The sequence below is a fragment of the Petaurus breviceps genome, unplaced genomic scaffold (genome assembly GCF_028583685.1).
Source record: "Petaurus breviceps papuanus isolate PSGF00001 unplaced genomic scaffold, PetGlider_PUasm1.0 98, whole genome shotgun sequence".
NCBI lineage: Eukaryota > Metazoa > Chordata > Mammalia > Diprotodontia > Petauridae > Petaurus > Petaurus breviceps.
Genome location: NW_027187460.1, coordinates 29207194 through 29230789, shown reverse-complemented (window position 1 = coordinate 29230789; position 23596 = coordinate 29207194). Strand labels below are relative to the sequence as shown.

Here is a 23596-nt window from a genome sequence, read left to right as displayed (position 1 = left end):
ATGGGTAACATACTGGTGATATGGAGATAAAAATGAAACGGTGTCTTCCCTCAGGTTGCTTAGAGGCTGAACTAGAAGTTACAGGGCCTTGGTTTACATCTCAGCTCAGTCACTCACAAACTATTAGGGGGTAGGGGATTAAGACCTTTCCTTCTTCGGGCTTTCATTTCCTCATGCCTAAAATGACAAAATTGAACTAAACAATCTCTAAGGCCTCTTCCAAACGTTAAACCCACATTGTAAACAAGTAAAATCTAAAGGAAATATATGAGAGAAAGGGCATGAACAATTAGGGGAAGTAAGGAAAGGAAGGCTTCCTGTAGGAGGTGGCACACTGGCTGGGTCTTGAAGGAAGCTTCGAAACTGAAGAAGTGAAGACATAGATTCCAAGGATGAGGGACAGTCTGCTTTCCCTTCTCCCCCTGTCCAAAATTGTCTTTTTTTTTTCAGACCATCTGAAATGAAAATATTACCTGTCCACCATTTTAAGAACAGCTACAAGGCCACAAAAACAGCCATAACCCATTATGCCTTTACCGTGCTGGTCTACAGCTGATAAATGCTTTCTCATCAATTACATCCCATTTGGTAAGAGCCGGTATTATCATTACCCTCTTTTTACAGATGAGGCAACAGAGGCTCGGGAATGCAGCGACCTGCCCAAAACACATGCCAGTAAGTGGCCAAGCTGCAATGCAAACCCAGGTCTTCTGGCTCCCAGTCCAAGATGTTTTTTTCTGTTACTACACTGTGTTGCCTTCCAAGAATCAGTATCAGAACACAGAACATTGACTACAAATTCTACGAAAGATCACATCAATTTAGGAACTCAAATGTATTAAAGAGCGGAAAATCCATTAAGCTTTCCACTCTGTTACTTATTAATTTAAAGATGGGGATCTTAGGAGTGGTGCTTGTTAAATAACTTCTCTTTATGCTATTCATATAACTGCCCATTCTATATGGGTCAGAAACCAGTTATGAAGAGGCTTCTCAACGGTGACCAATCTGGGGCCAGAGCCAGAAAAGCTGTTTAAAATATATATAATAAAACAATAAATAGCCAGTACACACTTAATTCATTTTGGTCCTTTTAGTAACGGATTTCTCCAAGTAGGAAAAATGCTAGGGAAGAAACAATAATATTTGATTTTACTTTGATCACAAATGACCTGAGCCAGTTAGGTAGTCCCAACAGTGCAGAGAAACAGGTCTGGAGTCAAGAAGACCCGAGTTCAAATTCAGACTCACTCTGTGTGACCTTGGGCAAGTCACTTAACTTCTGTCTGCCTTAGTTTCCTCATCTGGAAATGGGCACAATAATAGCACCTACCTCCCAGAGTTGCTGTGAAGACTATATGAGACAATAATTGTAAAAGCACTTAGCACAGCTTCTGGCACATGGTAGCAATTTGATAAAATACTTGTTCCCTTCCCTGCCCCTTCCCAGTCCCTTGGAACATCGTCAGAATCACAGAATCTCTGTGTTGTGAACTCCTCAGGAACCAGACAGTCCAACCTACACTTGAACCTCAAAAAAGGTCAATCATCCAGACTCTACTATTTGACCTTTAGGGATAGAAAACTCACTACTTCCCCAGGTCACACTGGGATGATGATAATGTTCAATTGCTTTTCAGTACTTTCTGACTCTTCATGACCCCAGCTGGGTCTTAGTAGAGATACTGGAGTGGTTTGTCATTTCATCCTCCAGCTCATTTTACAGAAGAGGAAACTAAGGCAAGCAGGGTTAAGTGACTTGCCCAGGGTCATATAGGTAGTAAGTGTCAGATGCCAGATTCACACTGAGTCTTCCAGACTCAAGGCCTGGCATTCTATCCATCACACCACCTCTAATTTTTAGGAAGCTGGTCTTTTAACCAATCTAAATCCACCTAGAGAAGGTCATCCCCCATGGATGCATCACTTGAGAATCTTGAGAATCTGACCACATCGGGAGGTTTAAGATAAATCATCAAGGGACAAAAGCTGCAATTAAAGAGAGGGGTGAGTACAGGGTAATATTTAGGAACAAGGACTTTGTACTGATAAGTCACATGGATGAAGCTGACTTGGGGAGATAAGAAGTTCCCAAAAGGCGTTAACAAAGAAAACAGTCCAACAGTTATAGTTATCTATTCCTCCAGCGTACACACGGACAACCGTGGTTTCCTGTTCATCCTGTCAGTTCTACTACGTCATACTGTTCTTAGGAAAGAAAAAACAAGACAACCTTATGATACTGCATGATGAATTCACAGTAACTAGTTCTCAATCTGGAAGCAGAAGACCTGCGTCCAAACTCTGCTTCTACCGCTGTGTGACCCTGGCATGAGTCTCAGTTTCCACATCTGAAAATGGGGATAATAGGATCAAAGGACCACAGACAGACAGTAAACACAGATCACAGAAAGAACCATAAAACAATTTCAGAGAAGGGAGTATCAGGAGAAGAAAAAAACCCTAACCAGCACTGAAACTCTGAGTTGAGCATGATCTAGAAAGCCATCTATTAGAACACCATCATTTTATACATGAGGAAAGGGAGATCTAGGGAGGTGAGGTGATAATACCCATAGCACCTAGCTCAAAGGGTCACTGCAAAGATCAAATGAGATAACATCTCTAAAGTGCCTGACAAACCTGAAGAACTAAATCAATGCAATTTTTATTAGTTTAATAGCATTATGACCTTATGGCCTTTCAAAATGTAATTTTTAAAATAATATGTAACTAAAAGGTCTAATGACAGACAGAGAGGATCACACTTTTCATTTTAATCTACAAGGTTGGCCAAAATCTATAGTATCATGTACTTTAAACTCATCAGATCACAGAGTATAGATTTAGAACTTAAGGGCCATCAAAGCCAACTATCTTAATTTTCAGATGAGGAAACTCAGGCTCACAACGGTTGAATGAATGGGCCATGGTGGTGCTGGTGGTAGTGCTGGTGGTGGTGGTAGTAGTAGTAGTAGTAGTAGTAGTAGTAGTAACAACAATAATAGCTAGCATCTAGTACAGAATACTTTAAGGTTTATTAAGTACTTTATAAATATTATCTCATTTGATTCTCACAACTTTGGGAACTAGGTTTTAAATTATTATCCCTATTTTGCAGAGGAGGAAATTGATTGAGGTTAAGTGACTTGCCTAGGACCACTTAGTGGACTACTAAGTATAGGAGGCAAGACGTAAACTTAAGTCTTCCCCCATATCCCTTAGATGTTTAATAAGCATCAGAGATAAGATTTGAACCCAAGACTTTTAACTCCAAGGCCAGCAAGCTTTCCACTACTCCCTTCATATAACTGAGAGGTATCTAGATTTTGTGATTTTATGCAGACATATGGTCTAAGCCTAGAGGAACATTAGAACGAAACCAGGAAATTTAACACAGTCTCCCACACAATGGCAGACAGAGATTGCTAACCCACTCCCTCCCCAAAAAGGAAGCTTCATTATTGTAACTTTAACCCACGTTGATATTTGCCTCATATAAACTACCTCCCACTGTATACCAAAGAGAAGACAGAGATTTAGTTCTGGATTCACTAGGATAGTCACAATATTTCTACAAAGTCTGTTCCCAGTGTAGGTGATACTTATGTTCCCCAAACTGTTGCAGTGACTTCTTCCTGATTCCTTTTCTGGCCTCAATTTTCCCACCTATACAAAGGTTGCTGTTGCTGTTATAGTTTGTCCTTTGTTCTTGAAGAGGACCATGAAGTCAGGAAAGAGATGCCATGATTTGCAAATGAATGTTGGATAAGATAATTCTTAATTCTTCAATTCAGCTTCAGGGCAATTGTGGGTGGGGTTGGTTTTGTTCCCCCATACTCCCTTCCCAAAATGATTTTAGCATTCATGGAACACTTGTTCAAGAGTGGGGGAGGGGGTTCCTCCCAATAGCTCAAGGCCTTTGCACAAGTGATGCCCCATGTTTCCAATGCCCCAGTTCCTCACCTACTCCTTATAAAAGGCTTACCTTCCTTCAAAGCACAGCTTCTATACTAAGTAAGCTCTTCCTGATTATCAGTTATTAAGCATGCTTTCTTTCCTGAAATCACTTACTTGTTCACATATTGTATCCCCAGTAGAACATAAACTCTTAGATGGCAGAAACTGACTTGTTTCTCTCTTTGTATCCCCAGAACCTACCACAATTCCTGGCACACAGTAGGCATTTTATAAATATTCAATTGAATTGAGTTTTCTGTATGTGAAATATCAATCAATAAGCATTTATTTGTTAAGCATCTACTATGTGCCAAGCACTATGCTAGGTTCTGGAGATACAAAGACAGAAACAAATCAGCCCCTGCCCTCAAGGAGCTTACATTCTATCTGAAGAAACAACACACCACACTTACATAAATAAATACCAATACAGATAAAGTGGGGGAAGGGGGTATCAGCAGAGAGGGTGTTGTGTTCCTAACAGCTAAGCGAGACCCTATACAAGATATGATACTCAAGCTGAGCTCTGAAGCCACCTGGGGATTCTAAGGGGCAGAGCTGAGAGACTGGACAAAGCATGCAAAAAAAAAAAAAAAAAGACATTTATGTAGCACTTTAAGATTTACAAGGAGCTTTACTCAAAAGTCTTAATGCAGATTTAAGCACTAAAGCTTGAATGATCTAACAAAGCTTTAACAATTCAAGCTATTGAAGCTTGAATAGCTTAAATGTGTACTGAATCTTTTGGGACATTCTGTATTATCTTATTTTATTTAAGTCTCACAATCCTGTGAGGCGTTCATTTTTTTTTACACATGAGAAAACTGAGGCTAAGAAAAACTGTGAGAAGGCACCAGCTAGTAAGCGTCTGACTTCTACGAATGAAGCACCAAGAGAGGGCTAAGTAAGGGGCGACAGGACCAGTAGCTCACTTTTATATAAGGGTCATGCAGATAACAAAGTACTTCCTAGCTTGGGGAAGGGGTAGAAGTGAAGGGGAGATTTCATCCTCCCCTTTGTGTATTGGACCATGAAAGATGTGTAGGGCTTTGGCATATTCCCTAAGATTTTCAAGACTTGCCCCAAACTCCAAAGTCAGGAAAAAATGTCAAGTCCTACTCCCTCCCCTGCACCAGGCCCCAAACTTCAGCTGTGACTCCTTTTCCTCCAAAACAGGCATTACCCCAACACACTCAAAAATACACACATATACCTAATTAACTAGGGAAAGTGTTCTCCACTGAATGTCAAGGGAGAGTCTTGGCCATGAAAGCATTATAAATGTAGAGGGACAAAATGAGCCATAGAGATGAAGAAGTAAAGAACAGCAAAAATGGAATACAGAGGACCATGTTCTGATGTAAGAGAACGTTGCCACAAGGGCATGATAACAAGATCTATTTGACAGATTAATCAAGAGAAGTGTAGTATAGGCCCTGGGGTTAAAGGCCTGGATTCAAATCTGACTTCTAATGCTCACTTACCTGTGTGACTTCAAGCAAATCATGCCCCTTCTCTGGGTCTCAGTTTTTTCATCTGTAAAATACACTGATTTTTAATCTCTCTTTGCTAACTCTAAATCCTATGAGCCCTGAAACAGTATTTCATGTCCCTACTCTCTCACTGAGAGATCCCATTCCTAAGCATACACTTGAACATAAAAAAGAAAGGTCTTTTCTAACATGCTTTTTTTTTTCCTAATATGAAAAAGAAAGCAAAGAACCGAAAGCAAAACAAATGCCCATTAATTTGGGAATGGTTTAACAAATTAGGGTACATGAATGCAATGGAATATTTCTATACCATAATAAACAACGAATATAAGTACACAGAGGGGCAGGAAAACATATAAGCCCTGATGCAAAGTTTAAAAAAAAAACCCAGAACCAGGAAAAAAGCATACACAATGACCCCAACAATGCATATGGAAAGAACCACCACAGAAATAAAAAACAATGCTCTGTAATTATAATGAATTATGGCCTCAAATAAAGAGAAATGAGCAATTCTCTCTTTTTGGCAAAGGGACTATGGGTAGGGAACACAGCATATACTGTTGGATGTGACTGATGTACTGATTAGTTTTGCTAAATTGCTTCTTTTTTCCTCCTTTTTTATCCTTTGAGGGAAGGCTCTGTGAGACGTATTAAGAAATGAAAGTGATGTAAAAATTAAAGTTATCAATAATTTTTTTAAATATTTGAATTATTTTGCAGAATGACCACAAAAGACATGGTGGTCACTACTTTTCCTACTCCACTCTTCTTTGAGCTCCTGTAAATAAACTGAAAGGGACACACCACCTCATTTGCCAGGTCGTTCAGATAACATAGCTGTGGGCCATTTCTGACCACCTGCCTGCCTTCTTCTCCAGGAACCAAGGCAGGGTGGAACTGTAGCCAAATCCTTCGACCCAATGATTGGGGCCTTTCACAGACAAACAGCAACAGCTACCTCTGTCCACCCCCCATTTGACGCTGTTATGCCAACAGCTGTGGTACTGGTTTTTGGCACAGAAACTAGAAGGGTAAATTTAGATTCCATTTTTAAGCTTACAAGGATTTCTCAGAAGAGAGGAGGCTTCCTGGACTCTAGCCCAAAATGAGCACTTGGGTGTTTATACATTCTATTACAAGTTTGCAGCTAGGCCACTCACTAACCTTGTTGACTGAAAAAGCCCAAAGCAGTACAGACTACCGAGAGTTAAAGCCAGAACAAGAATTTTTAGAGACCATTTAATCCAATCTTCTCATTTAGAGATGACGAAACAGAAACAGTCCAAAGGGAACTGACTTGAACAAAGTATCTCTTTAGAGATATAGATCTAAATCTCTACCATCTTTCATATAAATACACATACACACATATACACATATATGTTTATATGTGTGTATATGTAGATATAGGTCTTTATCTTTCCACCCTGCTCATCAGAGGAAGGAGAATGTGTGGGTAGGTAAGACAGACAGATAAGACAAATGAGGTATAGATGTTAGTGTGTGTACATATATATTATATATATACATATACATATGCATGCATGCATTGTGTATAATACCCACATTCCCCTTCCCTTGTTAAGCATGGATATAGATTGTGTATATGTATATCTAGCTAGACAGATAAATAATATAAACAAATAAAACAATCTAAACTAGGCAGATAAAAGACAAAAAGGGATACAGATATATATGTACACATACATATATATGTGTGTGTACATATGGTATATATCATATTTAGCAGGGAAAAGGGAATGTGTATATACATGCACACACATATATACATATATTTCCCCACCATAGGCAGGGGAGTGTGTCAGAACTGGGGCTCACATATACTGAGGCATGAACACCAGAAGTTGTCCATCTGACAGCATGTTATATAACCTATAAAAATGCACAACAGACTTTTTTTTATCCATCTGGGTTTTCCTATGTGAATGGCTAGGCCAAATACTTGTGAATGGCTATGGTACTCTTTCAGGAGGCTCTGAAATGTTCCAAGACTCAATACAACCAGAATAATGTCATGTAAAAACAGAAGTATTTGGAGGATCTCTCTGTCTACAAGGGATTCCTCAGCAAATTTCAGATTCTATGCCAAATAGCCTGTACAACAGTGTCAAAAACCTCTGTGTTCATCTCCCTGTTTGATGCCCCACCTGAGAGTTATGATCAGACGGTCAAACAAAGTTATCTTGGCTGCTCTGTCTTGAAAAAAAAATCAAATCATTTTAATGGGCAGATGAGAGATACTTTATTGGTAGACAGCTTCAAAGGTAGTTTCACTCTATTAAATCAAAGGATTCTTTTATAGTCCACAAACAGCACAGTAGGATCTTGTATTATTTTCCAAGTAACTGTGGTCTAACTGTGGAATGGCAACTACAAAAATACGTCCAGTTAATAATAATGACGACAAAGAAGAAGACAGCAGCTAGCATTTACATACTGATTTAAGATTTGCAAAAACATTTACAAACATTACTTCATTTCATCCTCACCACAACCCTGGGAGATTTCCAATCCCTCCTTCTGCAGGTCTTTTCCTGGTTCTTCTTCCCACCCCCAGCCACCACCATTCCACTGGTGTCTTCCCTTCAATATATATCTTATCCACCTATGTTCACAGTTTGGGCAGCTAGATGGCACAGTAGATGGATCTCTGGACCTGGAGTCAGGTCTTCCTGAGTTCAAATCTGGCCTCAGACACTTACTAGTTGTGTGACCCTGGGCAAGTCACTTCACCCTGTTTGCCTCAGTCTCATCTGTCAAATGAGCTGGAGAAGGAAATGGCAAAGTTTTCCAGTACCTCTGCCAAGAAACTCCAAATGGGGTCACAGTCGGACCTGACTAAAAAACAACTGGACAAATGTATACTGTTGTTTGCATGTGGTCTACTCCAATTGTGTCATCATGAGGACAAAACTGTTTCCAACCATAATTAAATTCACCTTTGTTACTAGCTTGGCTCATCTTTCGGTAAAGTATATCTTTTAGATAAACACCTCACTACCGAAAGCACAACAGCCACTTTTTTCCAAAGTGGCTTCCTATGGGGTCTCTAATTTTGTAGTACCCAAACATTGCAATTTGACCCTAACCATTTTTACATGTATGTTTTTAAAATGTCTAACCACTCATCACGAATGTGTAAATCAGAGAGTTTAGGGCCACAACAAAATTAGAGACCAGAGTTTAAAATTGAGCTACTTACTTTGTTCCCTAGTTTTGGGGGTTTTTTGTTGTTTTTTAAGAATTGGGTCTCCCCATCCCATCCTGGCTAGAAGTGCAGAGGTTATTCATAGGCCAGCTCCCACAACTTACAAATGTTCTGATCTGATCTAATTCCAATGGGGGCCACTTTGCCCCTCCTTGGGCAAATGGATGGCACCTTCTCTTGCAGAAGTCTCAGAACGCTAAACTTAGCATGGGCACAAAACCTTCAAAAACTAATGCACCTCAAAACTCCCGAGATCAAGAGATCCACCAGCCTTGGCCTCCCTGGTAGTTGATGCTACAGGTGTTACGACTCCACCTGGTCCCCAGATTTTTAAAAATTATATTTATATATATATATAATATATAATATGCAAAAATGATATTATCATATTTTATGGAACTTTTAACGGGATGGAGAAACCCCATATTCAGCTATGAAACCATCAGTAACGATAATTCTTCTCTGAGAGGGGAATAAAGATGAGATTGAATGTCCAGAGACCAATATTGCAGTTGTAAAAAGGAACAGCCAGCCAGCCTTGGGCAAATCACTTCATACCATTCAGGCCTTAATTTGCTCATCTGAAAACAGGGAGACTGAAACAACAAACACCAAATTCTCTTCCCACACTAATATTCAATGATTCTCTGTATGTTAAAGGCAGCTTGGCTTACTCATCCTACAAACTAAGCAAACAGCTTTTCATTATAGACTTCCCTACCCAGATTCAATGTGCTGTCCTACAATTTCAATGCTGTATTCTTGCTAAATTAATCTTTCTTTCTTTGTTCAGGTATCATCAGTTGGGCATCACCAGTCCCTATTCATTCTGTCTTCATGAACTTCAATTCATAAAAATTCACTTACATAACCCGGGCAAATCCAAAATAAAGATATAAAGTAAAGTTAAAGTTGTAAAGCTGGTTCTTCTTAAGAATCTATGGTTTGCAAATTCCCACTAGAAAAATGACCGAATTTAACAAAATTTAACTTTAATCATATATGAATAAAATACTTTTCTCCTGTACTTGACATTCCCTCTATAAAAAACTTTCCCTATACAGAGAACACTATGTTAACATCACATTATTTTGCATATGGTAACAGAATCCTTATCAGATGATGTAAATCTTCTGGAGTGAAGTGGGTTTTTAAAAATGTAATTTAGTTTTGAAGTTATCTTGTACTAAATTGAAACCTGAGAACTGAAAGTAGGATTCTTCAAACAGCTGTCCATCTAATCAGCCAGATATGTGTAAAATTCATTAACTTGTTAATTCATAAATCATGATAATTCTCAGACAGAGGCTAAGCTGAAGTTTATATCAGCATAGCAGAGGTTTTTATCCAAAGAAAGTACAAATTAATGGGATATCAAGATTTTTCAACACCTCATTTTAAAGTCCCACAGATATCTCCTATCTTATTTCCAATTTTACCTTAAATAGCCTTGGGATAATTCTAACAGTCTCATGCAAAGCTTTCTTCAAAGTCCTTTTCCCTCCATCATTTTTATAATGTGTTTCATGACATGTTACTGCTCATCACCTTTCACTAGTCTCCTCCTAAGATTCTGCAAATTAATGTATATCCTAAACCAGTACTGCCTTTGGCTACCTCAAGAAAAGAATAACCTGACTGATGAAGTTTCTAGCTGCCTTGGCCTCTTCCTTTTGGTGATTGCTTTATATCTGCTAAAAGTCTGCACTGGAAAAAGCAATGGTGTGTTTTAATGTCTTTCTTTATTCTTTTCCTACTTGGGGGAGACAATAATTTGTTTAAAAATATCAGATTGGAGCTGTTTTAACTGATATCCCATTAATTTGTTCAGAGGGTTGCAGTTAACCAAGATTTATTACTATGGTGTACACAACTGGCTCTTTCCCCTTCCAGTCCTGTTCCCCTCCCCCAATCAGATTTCCAACTCTTAAGTCCCATTGGACTTTGTCTATCTCTCCTGGTATTAGCAATATAAGAGACTGACTTGCTTTTGTCTCTTGTATCCTCAGTAAATAGCACAATGCCTGGCACATAGTAGGTATTTAATAAGTGTTTGTCAATTGATTATTAATTCCCTGGGAGAACAGGATGCATCCTGCCCAGGGTGTCTTGAATAAGACCCTGAACATTGTGTTAAGACCTCAATAAATGTTTTTGAATCAGACTAAGTTTTACTACAAATTATTTTTAAAGTAGCTATAATCAACTACTCACGCAAGAGTCAGTCGGCCAGTCAACAAGCATTTATTAAGCATTCCCTAAATGACCAGCACTGTACTCCACTGAGTACCTGAGCTGGGATTTGTGTATTAACAGTCCACACATCACTGAGGCTTAAAGGAAAAAACAAGATGTGCCAGGTTCTCTCCTACAATACTGTCCCCTGCTCACCTCATAGGGTATTTTAGTGGGGTGGGAATGAGGTGGAGGATATGAAGAAGGGTTGGAATTTAGACAGATCCTCAAAACAGCCTTGTCAATGACTTCTATACTCTTTAATTGTACCATGTTATTGTAATCTTCTAAATACTGGAAGGTATATTTGGCAGTGTGTTTTTATTTTGTTTCTATCTGTTTAAAGAGACATGTAAAAATAGAGTGTAAAAGATCCAGAAACCAGAGGAGTAAAAATGTTTTTGATATTTTCCTCTGTTTCCTTTCAGGTATATATCCACGGCTCTACGGGCAGAATTTATCAGTTATTTTTGCTTTTGGCTTTGAATCCACGAATATCTTCATATGGCATGATTCTGTAGACAAGCTGAGCCCAGAGTACTGAAAAGTGGATGGACCCACAAGTGTATTAGCACATCTGACTACCAATATGGTAGGACTAATCAATGCCTACCCCAAGCAAAGCCCTTCTTTGCCTATAGCAAATGAGTATACTTCTGAATTCTGATCATACAGCCCATACTCCATATATAGAGACATGAGATAAACCAGATTGGAAACTTGTCAGCCTCCATTTTGTTTCAAAATAGCAGCCTGACACATAGAGAGCCCAAATTCACAAAGGAACAGATTGAATTAAAATAAGTCAGCTCTTTTGAGTGTCATCATGGAACAACAGCAACAGAAAGCAACTGGACTGGAATAGAATATGATGGAAAGCTTCCAAATGTCTGTAACTAGAAAGGACTGACTTGGGAACGCATGGTACTACTCCATTACTAGAGGCTAAATGAGTAGTTGTCAGGAACATTGCTACGGCAAGCAAGCAACAAGCATTTTGCTTATATCTTAGAATAAACAAGGTGGCACTGTGGATACTGGAGTCAGGAAGATCTAAGTTCAAACCCAGCCTCAAATACTTACTAGCTGTGTGACCCTGGGCAAGTCATTTAACCCTGTTTGCCTCAGTTTCCTCATCTGTAAAATGAGCTGGAGAAAGAAACGGTAAAACACTGGGAGCTTTGCCAAGAAAAGCTCAAATGGGGCCATGAAGAGTTGGACATGACTGAAACAACTTAACAACATGGACCAGACACTGTATGTACTAAGTGAGAGGGATGGAGAAATAAGCAAAAACAAAAACTGTTCCTGCCCTCAAGGAGCTTACATTCTAAAAAGACCACAAAGAAAGGGGCTGAAGTAAAGAGGGAGAGGCAGAAAATTGTACTGGTGACAAAATCCAAAGTCAGAAGCATAGCCAAGCCTAGGTCTGTCCCCAAAATGGAGACCTCTTAGAAGGAACTCACTACTGGGAGAAGGGGGCCAACAGAGCAGAGGAATGATCCAGTGTAATGGGGATCCCTTTCCAAGGAGGGGTTGTAACAGATGGTCTCTGAGGTGCTTCCAGGTTCTCGGATCATGTGAATTCCTGAATTTTTACTCAAACAATTCAAGTAAGCATTTTTTTTAAAGGACCTGAAAATCTCATGAGCCCAAAACTCTATTCTTAGCCACCTTAAAAAGATTCTCATCTACTTTTATTCCCTGACAGTAGAAATTATAGAGCAGACTTATACAGGTTTAGCAATTCTCGGTCCCAGAGAACACACAGTGCACTATACTTATGACCTGACTGAAACACTGCCTAGCATACAAACCTGTGTCATACAAATCCTGCATCCCGCAGCTCATCCAGTTCCTTGACTCAATGGATATTTGCTGAATGAACACCAACTCTGCTGTTTAGACAAACATCCTGATTGCATCTGGCTAGTATAAAGTCTCATTGCAAAATGTGTTTACCGCCATAGGCTTCACTGGAAACAGTGAGCAAGAAATGAATCTCTCTTTAAACAAATAGAAACAAAATAAAAACATGCCACCAAATGCGCCTTCCAATATTTAGAAGATCACGGTAACATGGTACAATTAGAGAAGGTTTCAACCCAACATTTTTTTTTTAATTGTATTTTCTCTGCAGATACTTACTCATTTTCTAATTAAACAATTAGTAGAAAGCACAGCATGAGAAACTGTGTAGGTGTTACTAGCTATTTCAACCACAGTAAGGAGCCCTGACAAATGATGTTAATCAAGTGAACAGTTTTATTCCCAATGTTTGCCACCCAAAAGAGATGACCAAAGCACTTTCCTTTCAGGATGCAGTCATCTTTTGAGTTGAATTTTATGCTTGTAATCATTATTATTATTATCTGACCTAAAAAAGGGGGGATCTTTTTCTTCTGGTGAAAATGAATAATTTCTGATACTGATGTTATCACTGAACCTTCTGATACTATGGTTCAGTAGTCAGTGCTAGATATGGATTCAGCAAGAATCCGATTCTTACTGTGTGACCTTGGCAAAGTCACTGATTCTCTCTGGGCCTAAATGTCCTCTATAAATGAGGATACTGACAGCAACTACTGAACTGTTGTGAAGCTCAAATGAGATAATGTATATAAACTGCTTTATAAACCGGAAAGTGCTCTATTAGTGTGAGCTAGTATTAATAATAACAATAATGGGGGCAGCTAGGTGGCACAGTGAAATGGAGTACCAGTCCTGGAGTCAGGAGGACTTGAATTCAAATCTGACCCCAGACACTTACCACTTAACTAGCTGTGTAACCTTGGGCAAATCACTTAACCCCTGCCTTCCCCCTTCCAAATAGATAAAATAGTAATAATAATAACAATAATGAACACATACACAAAGGAATTCATAACCTGGTGCCCACAGACCTCCAAGAGACGAATGAACTGATTTCAGAGGATCCCTGAACTCAAATGGGAGGGTGTGGGGCGGGGGGGGGAGGGGAGAAATTACATTTTTATTTTCACAAACTTCTAACTCAAATCGAGTATTTCCTTCTATTGTGAATTTCAGCAACAAAATATTACTCTGATAAGTGGTCCATAGGCCTTATCAGAACACTAAAGGGGCCCATAACGCAAAAAAATCATTAACCCTGGTGCAGAACTTTAAAGTTTGGGAAACTCTTCATATACATTATTATCTCACTGCATCCTTACAACTCGGTCTGATAAGTATTACAGAAAAAGTAAAATTATACCCATCTTACATATGGGGAAACTGAGGCAAAAGAGGTTAAAATGATCCTACAACTCCCCCAGTGACATCTTCCAATTATCAATCTAGCACTCTCTCTACCCACTACTCTAGACTGTCGCAAAAGCGTTAGACAGATGAACATAATCTAACATTCTAAGAATGAAATCCCTGGGAGAGAGCATCGGAAAGAGCATGGGATTTGGAATCAGGAGTCCTGGCTCTGATACTAGCTATGTGACTATGGACAGATCGCTTCACATGTCTTAGACTCAGTTTGCTCACCAATAAAACAGGAATAATATTTACCACTCAGGGTTATTGGGAGGTAAGTGCTTTGTAAAAACTAAGAAACATGAACTATCACCACCGATAATAATGATCATTACGCCATCAGGAAGGGGCTATAATGACATGGTGCTTAATCAGTCTTTAACGGATGTTAAACATCACCCTAAATCTATATCCACTCTGGAGATGAAGCAAAGCGTTAACCTTTGGTAAGACACAAATTAAACACTGATGACTCCATCCAACTGAGTAAAGTTAATTTGTAATTAATTTTTTTAACTTCAGCAGTGGCAGAAGGAAAGGGGCAGACTGAACAGTGGGGCCCTCCAGTGCCCTCTGAAGGGCAAAGAGAAGGTGAGATTCCCTCCCTTCCTTAGTTTACTGGATTGAAAGACGGGTCAGTTTGCAAACACACACACTCCCACCAATAACTAGCTTCACTCACAAGAACACATAAAGCACTTTAACATGCTGGTACCCAAGACCAAGGAGAACTGGCCAGATATAAAGCAAATACACAAGGGCAGAGAAGATTACTTACAGACGGCTATACTGGGGGAAGGGGGAAACGAGGGAGAAGGACACAGTCAAGAACCATTCACAGATTCTTAATTACCCAGTAAGCAACTCATCCAGACTCTAAATTGGTGAAAACAGAATCCTCCAGAGGCCAAGGATGGAAGAAGTCAATTTCTGTGCTATTCCCCTCTGTGGACTTCAAATTACGTCTTTAAAATTGCATTAATCGTTGTGACTTGGGATATGAAAAGTACAAATAGAATGAAATACAATATCAAAAGGAAAAATAGAGCCATAATTTACAAATGCAGGGCTCATTCAAATAGTTTTTCTAATTTCATTGATCTCTTTTGTCTTTATATCACAATCATTTCCCATCCTGTCCCCATCCACCCCAACACACACACACACACACACACCTGTGACAAAGAAACACATATGATACAAAGACTGTGTCTGACAATGTATAAAATATTCTCTCTTCCTAGTCTTTCACTGTGAAATTCTTCTATGAATGTTTCTTTCTGTCTTTGACTTTCCTGAGGCATTCACTGGGTTAAAAGGCATTGATGGTTTAGCCATTTTTCTTACATAATTCCAAACAAATACAAATTTCATCAGTATGCTTATCGTTTCACAGACCCTCCAACACTGACTGGTTCCCATTTCTGGGCACCTTTACCAGCCTGCATTGTATAAAATAAAAAAAGTTTTAATTTGTACTTCTCTTTAACACCAGCATTTTGTAACATGTTTCATGCGGTAATTTAGAGTTGTAATTCTTGTGAAAATTGTTCATATGTTTTAACCACTTTATCTATTAAGGAAAGCCTCCAGGTATCATATATTTGTTCCAATTTCTCATTAAAATTTATTAAGTATCTAATTGTGCAAAGCATTAGGGGAGACACAAAGTTTAGATGAGACTCAATCCCTACCCTCATTAATCTTATAATCTAGTAGGGGGGTAAGCCACATCTATAACAATATCATAACAGAAGAGCATTAGAAATCTGCAAAATAAAGTACTGTGAGGGCTGAGAGGAAAAGTCATTAGCCACAGCATTAAAAATTCCTGTTTTCAATTAAGCTTTAAGTACTATCTTAGGGATATCTCTGTTCCAGTGGTGTAAAGTCAGAATCCAAGTAAACACTCTCCTGGAGCCTGAAATTCCTCACTGCCAACGCCCTAGTCCAGGCCTTCATCACCTCTTGCTTAGGCTACAACGGCCTCCCCAAATTCCAGCACCTTTCCACTATAATCCATCCTATACCTTTACTCTTTAAACCAGGAGTTCTTCCTCTGGGGTCCATGAACTTGGGTTGGGTTTTTTTGTTTGTTTTGTTTCTGTATTTTGATCATTGCATTTCAACATAATTGGTTTCTTCTATAACCCCAAGCACTGTGTTTTATGCATTTAAGCACATTATTTTGAGGACTCCATAGGCTTTACCAGCAGCCAAAGTGGTCTATGATACAAAAGAAGGTTAATTCAGAATCCATGCTTTAAAACCATGTTCTCTTCAACCCATGGCTCAAAAGCTTCAGTGGTACTGGAGAGGTGAATGAAAACTCTTCATTCAGCTTGCTCTTTCTACCCTTAGCAGTCTGGCCCACCTTACATATCCAATCATATTTCTCACTGCCCTCTAAAAATCCACCCTTCCAATTCTAATGAGGTGCCATAATTAGACTTCTGACCAGCTCCTAGACATGCATTCTAACCTTCATACTCTGTGCCTCCATTTCCTCATATGTCAAATGAAAGGGCTAGGCTAGCTGACTAGAGATCACTTTCCTTCTCTAAAAATGCCATGATCCTTACACCTTTCCTCACATTGTGCCCCTTGTCTGGAATGTACTGCCCTACCTAAATGCTGCCCAATCTTTAAGGTCCAGATCAATTGCCACATCTTCCATGAAGCCTTATGTAACTATTCTAAACCTGACTGATTTTACTCTATGAACCCATCATGATTATAACAGGGTTCTTTATCTTCCAAAAGAATGACCTTTCATTGCTCTGAATGCCTAAAATCACCAGGGGAGAAGGGAAGGGAAGGGGGGGAGAGAGAATGCAAACATAAAAGCTAGTCATGCACTGCTAAGGACTGTCTTACATGGCTTCAGGGGAAACCTGGTAGTTACAATTCTAAAGGAGAACCACATCTCTGGGGATCCAAGGATTAAAAAAGTGCATTTTATGATTATCTTAACCAACACCAATTAACTGGTTGCACTTTCTTTACCCTATGTAATAGAGTGACATAATTAGGCATAGCCAGTGCACAAAAGGCACGAAGGCTATTAACAAGTTATTATCCCTGTAGACTTTTAAGAATGTGGGAGGAGGGAGGGAAGAAAGGAGAAAGCAGATTTAACACTCAATGCCCAGGTGGATATTAACCAAGTCCCACCTTTTATATCCTTTTCCTTTCCTATTAGACCTTGAAAACCAAATGCATAACACTCGGCAGATTCTCACCTCTTTTTCTTCATAAAATGTGAGTGACACCAACATAGCTTGAAGGTAGTAGCCCCAACATTCCCCTAATCTGCAAACCTCTCACATGCACTGCAGTGACACATACTGTCAATCTTTCTTTTTTTCCTAAATGCTATTGAAGTGTGTGATAATAATGCTGCAGCTGCCAATGAGGGAGAAGATACATAAAAATAAAATGGGCTCAGTGGGAGGGAGACCCTGTGAGGAAACTGATGTTAGAGACAGAGAAAAAGAGAGGGATATATGAGGGGGGGAGGGGATAAGAAGGGGGAGAGGAGAGAGGGAAAGGGAAAGAGGGGAAAGAGAGGGAGAGGGAAGAAGGGAAGGAGGGAGGGAGGTGGAGAGAAAGAGAGAGAGAGAGATCATAAGTAAAGCTGCACCCAAGTATGTTCATGGCCCAGATGTTCTTTTAGGCATTCTGAATGTATTGCCAAGATTCCTAAATCCTGCAGGAGGGGACCCAGGGGGAAACAGGAGAAAGAAGTCTGTTCTCAGCAATTCCACACTGCACTAATTTAAGCAGTGACTTCATCCTTGTTTGTTCTGAAACGGTCCAGATGGAGAGCATCAATTCCTATTACTCCAGGAAGATAAGGAGACCCCATTTCAAAATGGTCCTCATGTCCCGTTTGGAACGTTGTGAATCTGAAACATGAACATGTCGAACAGTAGCTTTAACCTAAGAAAAGCCCTCCTACATTACTTCCTCTTAGCAACCCTGCATCCAGGTCACAGAGCTACTGAGTGGCAAAGCAGAGATTTAAACCCAGGCCTTTCTGTTTCTGAACCTAGTGGTTCCTTCCTCCAGGTAATATTTTATTGTATTCTAATGTGCACTATTTTTATTTCTGTACATGTCTCATATCCCTTTAAGCCAACCCCTTGAAGACCAGAGACTATATTTCATTTACATTTGTACTTAGTGAGATCCCCCACTTCCCAGCACAGCTCCTCTTTGAACATTTTTTCACACCTAAATAAAGCTTCTTAAAAATGGGAATTCATTCATGCATTCACCAGGAAAAAAACTGCAAATAATCCTCAAGTCTGGATCAAAGATATCAAGAGCTAACAAGGAAACAGTGCAGTAGATAGTATGATGGACCTGGAATAAAAAAAGACTTGATTTCAAATTCAGCCTCAGATACTTAATACCTATGTGATCCCCAAGTAAATCACTTAATCTCATTTTTTTTTTTTTTGCCTTAGTTTCCTCATCTATAAAATGGGAATAATAACAGTACCTACCTCTCCTGGCTGTTATAAGGATCAAATGAGATAAATATTTACAACATGCTTTGCAAACTTTAAAGCAGTATATAAATGATAGTTATCATTATTATCACTAAAATTACAGGAGCTTGAATACCACTGAATATATAATCTGCATAAAACTGGAGGTTAACATATATGTTCTTGGACGCTCACATTAACATAGCATGTTAAGGTTTACAGGGCACTTTCCTGAAAACAGCACTGTCAGAAGACTAAGGGGAAAACCACAGTTGTCTTGGAATACTTGAAGATCTCTCACAATGAAAAGGGATCAAACTGGTTCTGCTCAACCCCAGAGGGAACAAGTAAGAACAATGGGATGTAAAGGGGCAGATTTCAGTTCAACATACGGGAAAATTTCCCAACAGTCTAAGATTATCCCAATAGAAAATGGGCTACTGCCATAGTGGGTTCCCTCTCATCGGAAATTCTCCAACAGTCTAAGGCTATCCCAAAAGAAAATGGGATGCCATAGTGGGTTCCCTCTCATTGGAATTTCCCAACAGTCTAAGACTATCCCAATAGAAAATGGGATGCCATAGTGGGTTCCCTCTCATCAGAAATTTCCCAACAGAAACTAGAAAACAACTCCTTGGGGTGATGCTGTGGAATTGGTTTGTGGTCAGGTACAGGTGATACCAAATGGTCTTTCAGAAGTCCCTGTCAACTACGAATAATTCTTTAGCTCTATGATTCATCTCTATTTTATAGATGAGCAACCTGAAGTACAGACGGATGAATGACTTACATGAAGTCATACAGCTAATAAGTACAACCAATGAAAAGATATAACCTAAGGCTTTGGCTTTTAAGAAACGCAAATAACAAAAAATATTTCTATAATGAAATGCAAAGTTATTTTGAATTCTCCCCCTAAAAGAGACCCATACAGTGTGATCTCATTAAAAATAAAAGAGTTTAGTCCCACCTTAGGAAGCATTGTCAAATAATGCTAACATGAAAGATGGAATGGAACTGGTACCTTTCAGGCACAAGATAAATAGAAAATGACTATAAGAACACTGCAACTTTAAATTCTTTTATTTTATACAGTCTTTTTGTTGGTATATATGTCAATCAAACTAGCATTCAAAATATTATACCCTACTTTGTGGTACTGGGGGGAAATTAGGCTATTCAAAATTTAACAGGTATCCTGAGCAGAGCCAAAAAGGTAGAAAATACTGACTAGTAATACAACTCTCTTGTTAGACAATACAATACCTAATACGCCTCTTCTTGTCCGAGTCTGTAATAGTTGTTACTATTTTTCTTCTCTCATTTCTTTTCCTTTTCTTTCCTTTTTTCGGCTTTTAATTAGGAAACAATAATCATCAGAAAGGGAAAAAATGTAAAGATTTCTTCTTAGTTAAGAGAACCAGGCCATTTTTCAGCAAAATGTAATGGAAACAAATTATCTCTAATGCCAGAGTCATAACAAAGAATTGTGCTGCCTCACAAGAGTGCCTAAGCCAAGCCCTCAGTAGAGGAAGGGATCCAAAGTAAGAGTGCTGTTGAGAAGACTATTAGGACAGAGGTGGTAAGAAGCCCATTCTAGCTAGCTCCTTGGAAGCTTCTTATTTTAACTAATTATTCTTCCTAACTGGATGATAAACTATTTCTAAGCTGCTGAAAAGCAACAAATGCTAGTAAGGTCCTCCAAATTTCAGGCCCTGAGACAAAGCTCCATTGTCCCACCCAGTTATACTTTCAATACCATCACCAACCATTCTGCCCTCCCCACCATCTTCCTATTTGCTGGTCTGTGTGTCAAGTAGAAGGAAGTTATTTTAAAAAAATCACACACTACTATCAGTAAAAGGCATCAATAAAGCTTTTTTTTTTTTTAAGAGAGAAAATGCTAGCAATGGTTTAGGGGCTCCTGTCTACAAAACCATTTAACTCTGGACTTAGTGGGGTTTCCTAGGAAACTCTCTAAGAAGAGGCAGAAAGAAATATAGTAGTAGACTTGGGAATCAGGAAGACCTGGTTCAAATCTCACCTCTGACACTTACTATCTGGGTGATTTTGGACCTTGGTTATATGGTGCTCCCAAACACTTCAGCCTCGGTTTCCTTGTCTATAAAATGGGGGGTTTGGATTAGTAACCCTTTCCATTTCCTTCCAAGCTTAACTCAATGCTATTAGGATTCTAAGTTGTAGGGAAGGCATCAACCGGCATCTATATAGGGAGTTTCCTTCTCCACAAGTTCCCTATACTAATAGAATCTCAGATCTCATTCTTATCCTTCTCTTCTCTAAATACTTCTAAAAATGTTCTTCCCCTTGCCCTACCTAACCCAGGGAGCTCTCCTTTATAACAAAGAATAAACTTAAAGGGAATCATTTCTCATACTATAGGTGGCATTTCACTCCTACAGTCCCCTAGCTCTTCAAAGAAAGAAGGCATTTGTCATTGTAAAGTGCTACTTAAATGTTATTCTGTTTGTTTCCACAGGTAAACAATCCCTTTTTTAAATAAATCGCTGACAGCAAAGTCTACCTGCCAGCTGAACACTGGCTTGAGCCACTGAAAAGTGTCCAGTGCCTGTTTACTCTGAAAAGGTGACAGTAAGTGTGTGCTTAGAGATCAGGCTCATCTTTATATCTGGCCAGCAACGAAAAAAAAAGGATGCAGGAAATCCTACGTTTCCGTCAAGCTCTTTTTGGTCATAGTGGAGTGAATGGTTGTAGCAGATTAAAAAACTGCAAAACACAACCATCCACAGGCCCTGAAATGCCTTTGGAGACTAAAAGACAAGGAAAGCTTCCAAACAGTGGAGCCCAATGTTTTACATATTTTAACCTGCTGATGGGGGCAGCTAGTTGACACAGCAGATGGAATGCTGAGCCTGGAGTCAGGAAGACCTGAGTTCAAATCTGGTCTCAGACACTTAGCTGTGACCCTGGACAAGTCACTTAACCCTGTTTGCCTCACTTTCCTCATATGTCAAATGAGCTGGAAAAAGAAATAGCAAACTACTTTTCGTATCTCTTCCAAGAAAACCCCAAATGGGGTCATGAAGAGGCAGACACGACTAAAACAACTAAATAGTAACAACAAACCAGATGATGCTCCCCCTTTCCCCTTTTGCATTCATAGAGCCAAAATGGTCTCCAGCAGAAAACTTAGATCATCTTCAGACCACAGCAAACTTGGAAAATAAAACTTACCGGCCACATAAGCTGCAATGAAAAGAATGTCCCAACTGTTCACTGGGACCATGTGGCTGTGAGGAACTTGGGAAGGGGACATGTGTTTATTGGAAGTAGCCTATCATGAGGGGAAATGCCAGTTGGGCCATGTATAGGATGACTGATGACAGACTGTCTGACTTACAGATCAGATGCCACTGGACCATAAAAAGACTTCAAAAATAATAGGACGCACAAACGGTCTGGCTATTTGGATAGAGAAGAAAACATCAAGAAGAGGATTGTCAATTCTGATTTCTAAAGGCAGCTTGCTCATGCGAATAAGCAATCATCTCTCCATAACTTCTATCACTTCAAAAGTATCACAAACCGTGACAAAAGATACTCACTCCAAATCTGAAATAATGGACTTGCTCATTTCAGAGAGAAAAGTCCTTCAGAAATGTAATTAGGACTTCTACAGAACCCTGTTCTCTCTGGACGGACCCCTACACATAACACACACACACACACACACACACATGCACACGCACACGCACACACAGTTCACAAAGCACTTCACCAATTTAATTGGAGTAGCGGTTGCCATTCCTGGAAAACGATACCTCCTACATCTGCCATAAGGCCCAGGATAGACAGTTTGGAATGCCTCCTGGGCTCTGGCAGGAGGGCAAATTCACACAACATTCTGCGTAGGATTTAACTGGGGCTGCAACCCAACACACCACAGCAAACTTCCAAAAGAGGGAGTGACTCACTAAGCCAGCTCATTTCAAGACTTCAATAAGAAGAGTTACTACTCAACCACCAACAATTTTTTTTTTTTTTAGTAAACACTATACTTCTTGGAAGTCCTTGGAAAATTTTTTTTTCTGTCAGTCTCTGAAGTTATCCAAATTGGCTAATTGGATTCACTTACTTCTGTGTTTTTACTGAAGGACTTGTAACTCCCATTCACATAATGCTTTAAGGTTTGTGACACACTTTCCTCACGCCAGTCCTGGAGTCAGAGGAGTACTTTTATATATATATACAGTGTTATCATTCCCATTTTGCAGATGAGAACTTCAGTTCATGGTCATAGCCCCTAGTACCTGTCTAAATTAGGATGTGAAATCAGATCTTATTCCATGGTGGAGAAAAGGAGGGTGAAAAGGAAATAATGGTGATCTGTTAATCTATTAATTAAAAAAAAAAACCTGTTCTATCAAAGTGTCTGCAGGCCAGATCACCAAATCCTAAACAACTAAGAGATACTTTAGATTACTCTACTGAGCTCCAATCCTCTGGTTTTAAATGTAGGAATGTAGGGTCTCAGAACTGATTACAAGTGTTAAGAGGGAATGTCAGCATGATGCCAAAAAAATAAAGGCACTGGGCATGGAAGGCACAAAGCAGACAACTCAAATAGTTTGGGTTTGTTTTTGCTGGATTTCCAGTCTTGTGGAGCCATTAACAGCCCAGTTGTCTCCTGAAAAGTCAGCCTATTATAGGCGGGGAGAATGCCCTGGAGAGCTAATCCACCAGGAGAGGCTGAGACAAATAATGTCACAAGGAAAGATCATCACAGGGCACTTGTATTGGTTTTTGTCTATCACAGGGGATTTTAAATGTAAAAGGATCAATAGTATGGCAAAGAAGAGTATGTACAATCCTAAATCCAACCCTAAAATGTGACCTTTCTGTTCCAAGCCAGG

At 39.4% G+C, this 23596-nt stretch overlaps 1 protein-coding gene across 5 annotated transcripts in view; it reads right to left on the bottom strand.

Annotated features, from left to right (window-relative positions):
- MTSS1 (MTSS I-BAR domain containing 1) overlaps positions 1–23596 on the bottom strand; it is a 235721-nt gene that overhangs the window by 141618 nt on the left and 70507 nt on the right. The window contains exon 1 of one of the 5 annotated variants that reach the window (XM_069081032.1): positions 21918–22014. The exons of the other annotated variants lie outside the window; for them this stretch is intronic. Coding sequence (XP_068937133.1) covers positions 21918–21999 — 82 coding nt within the window. The 5' untranslated portion in view covers positions 22000–22014. Of the gene's footprint in view, positions 1–21917; positions 22015–23596 lie in introns of those variants that run through there. 5 annotated transcript variants of the gene reach the window in all.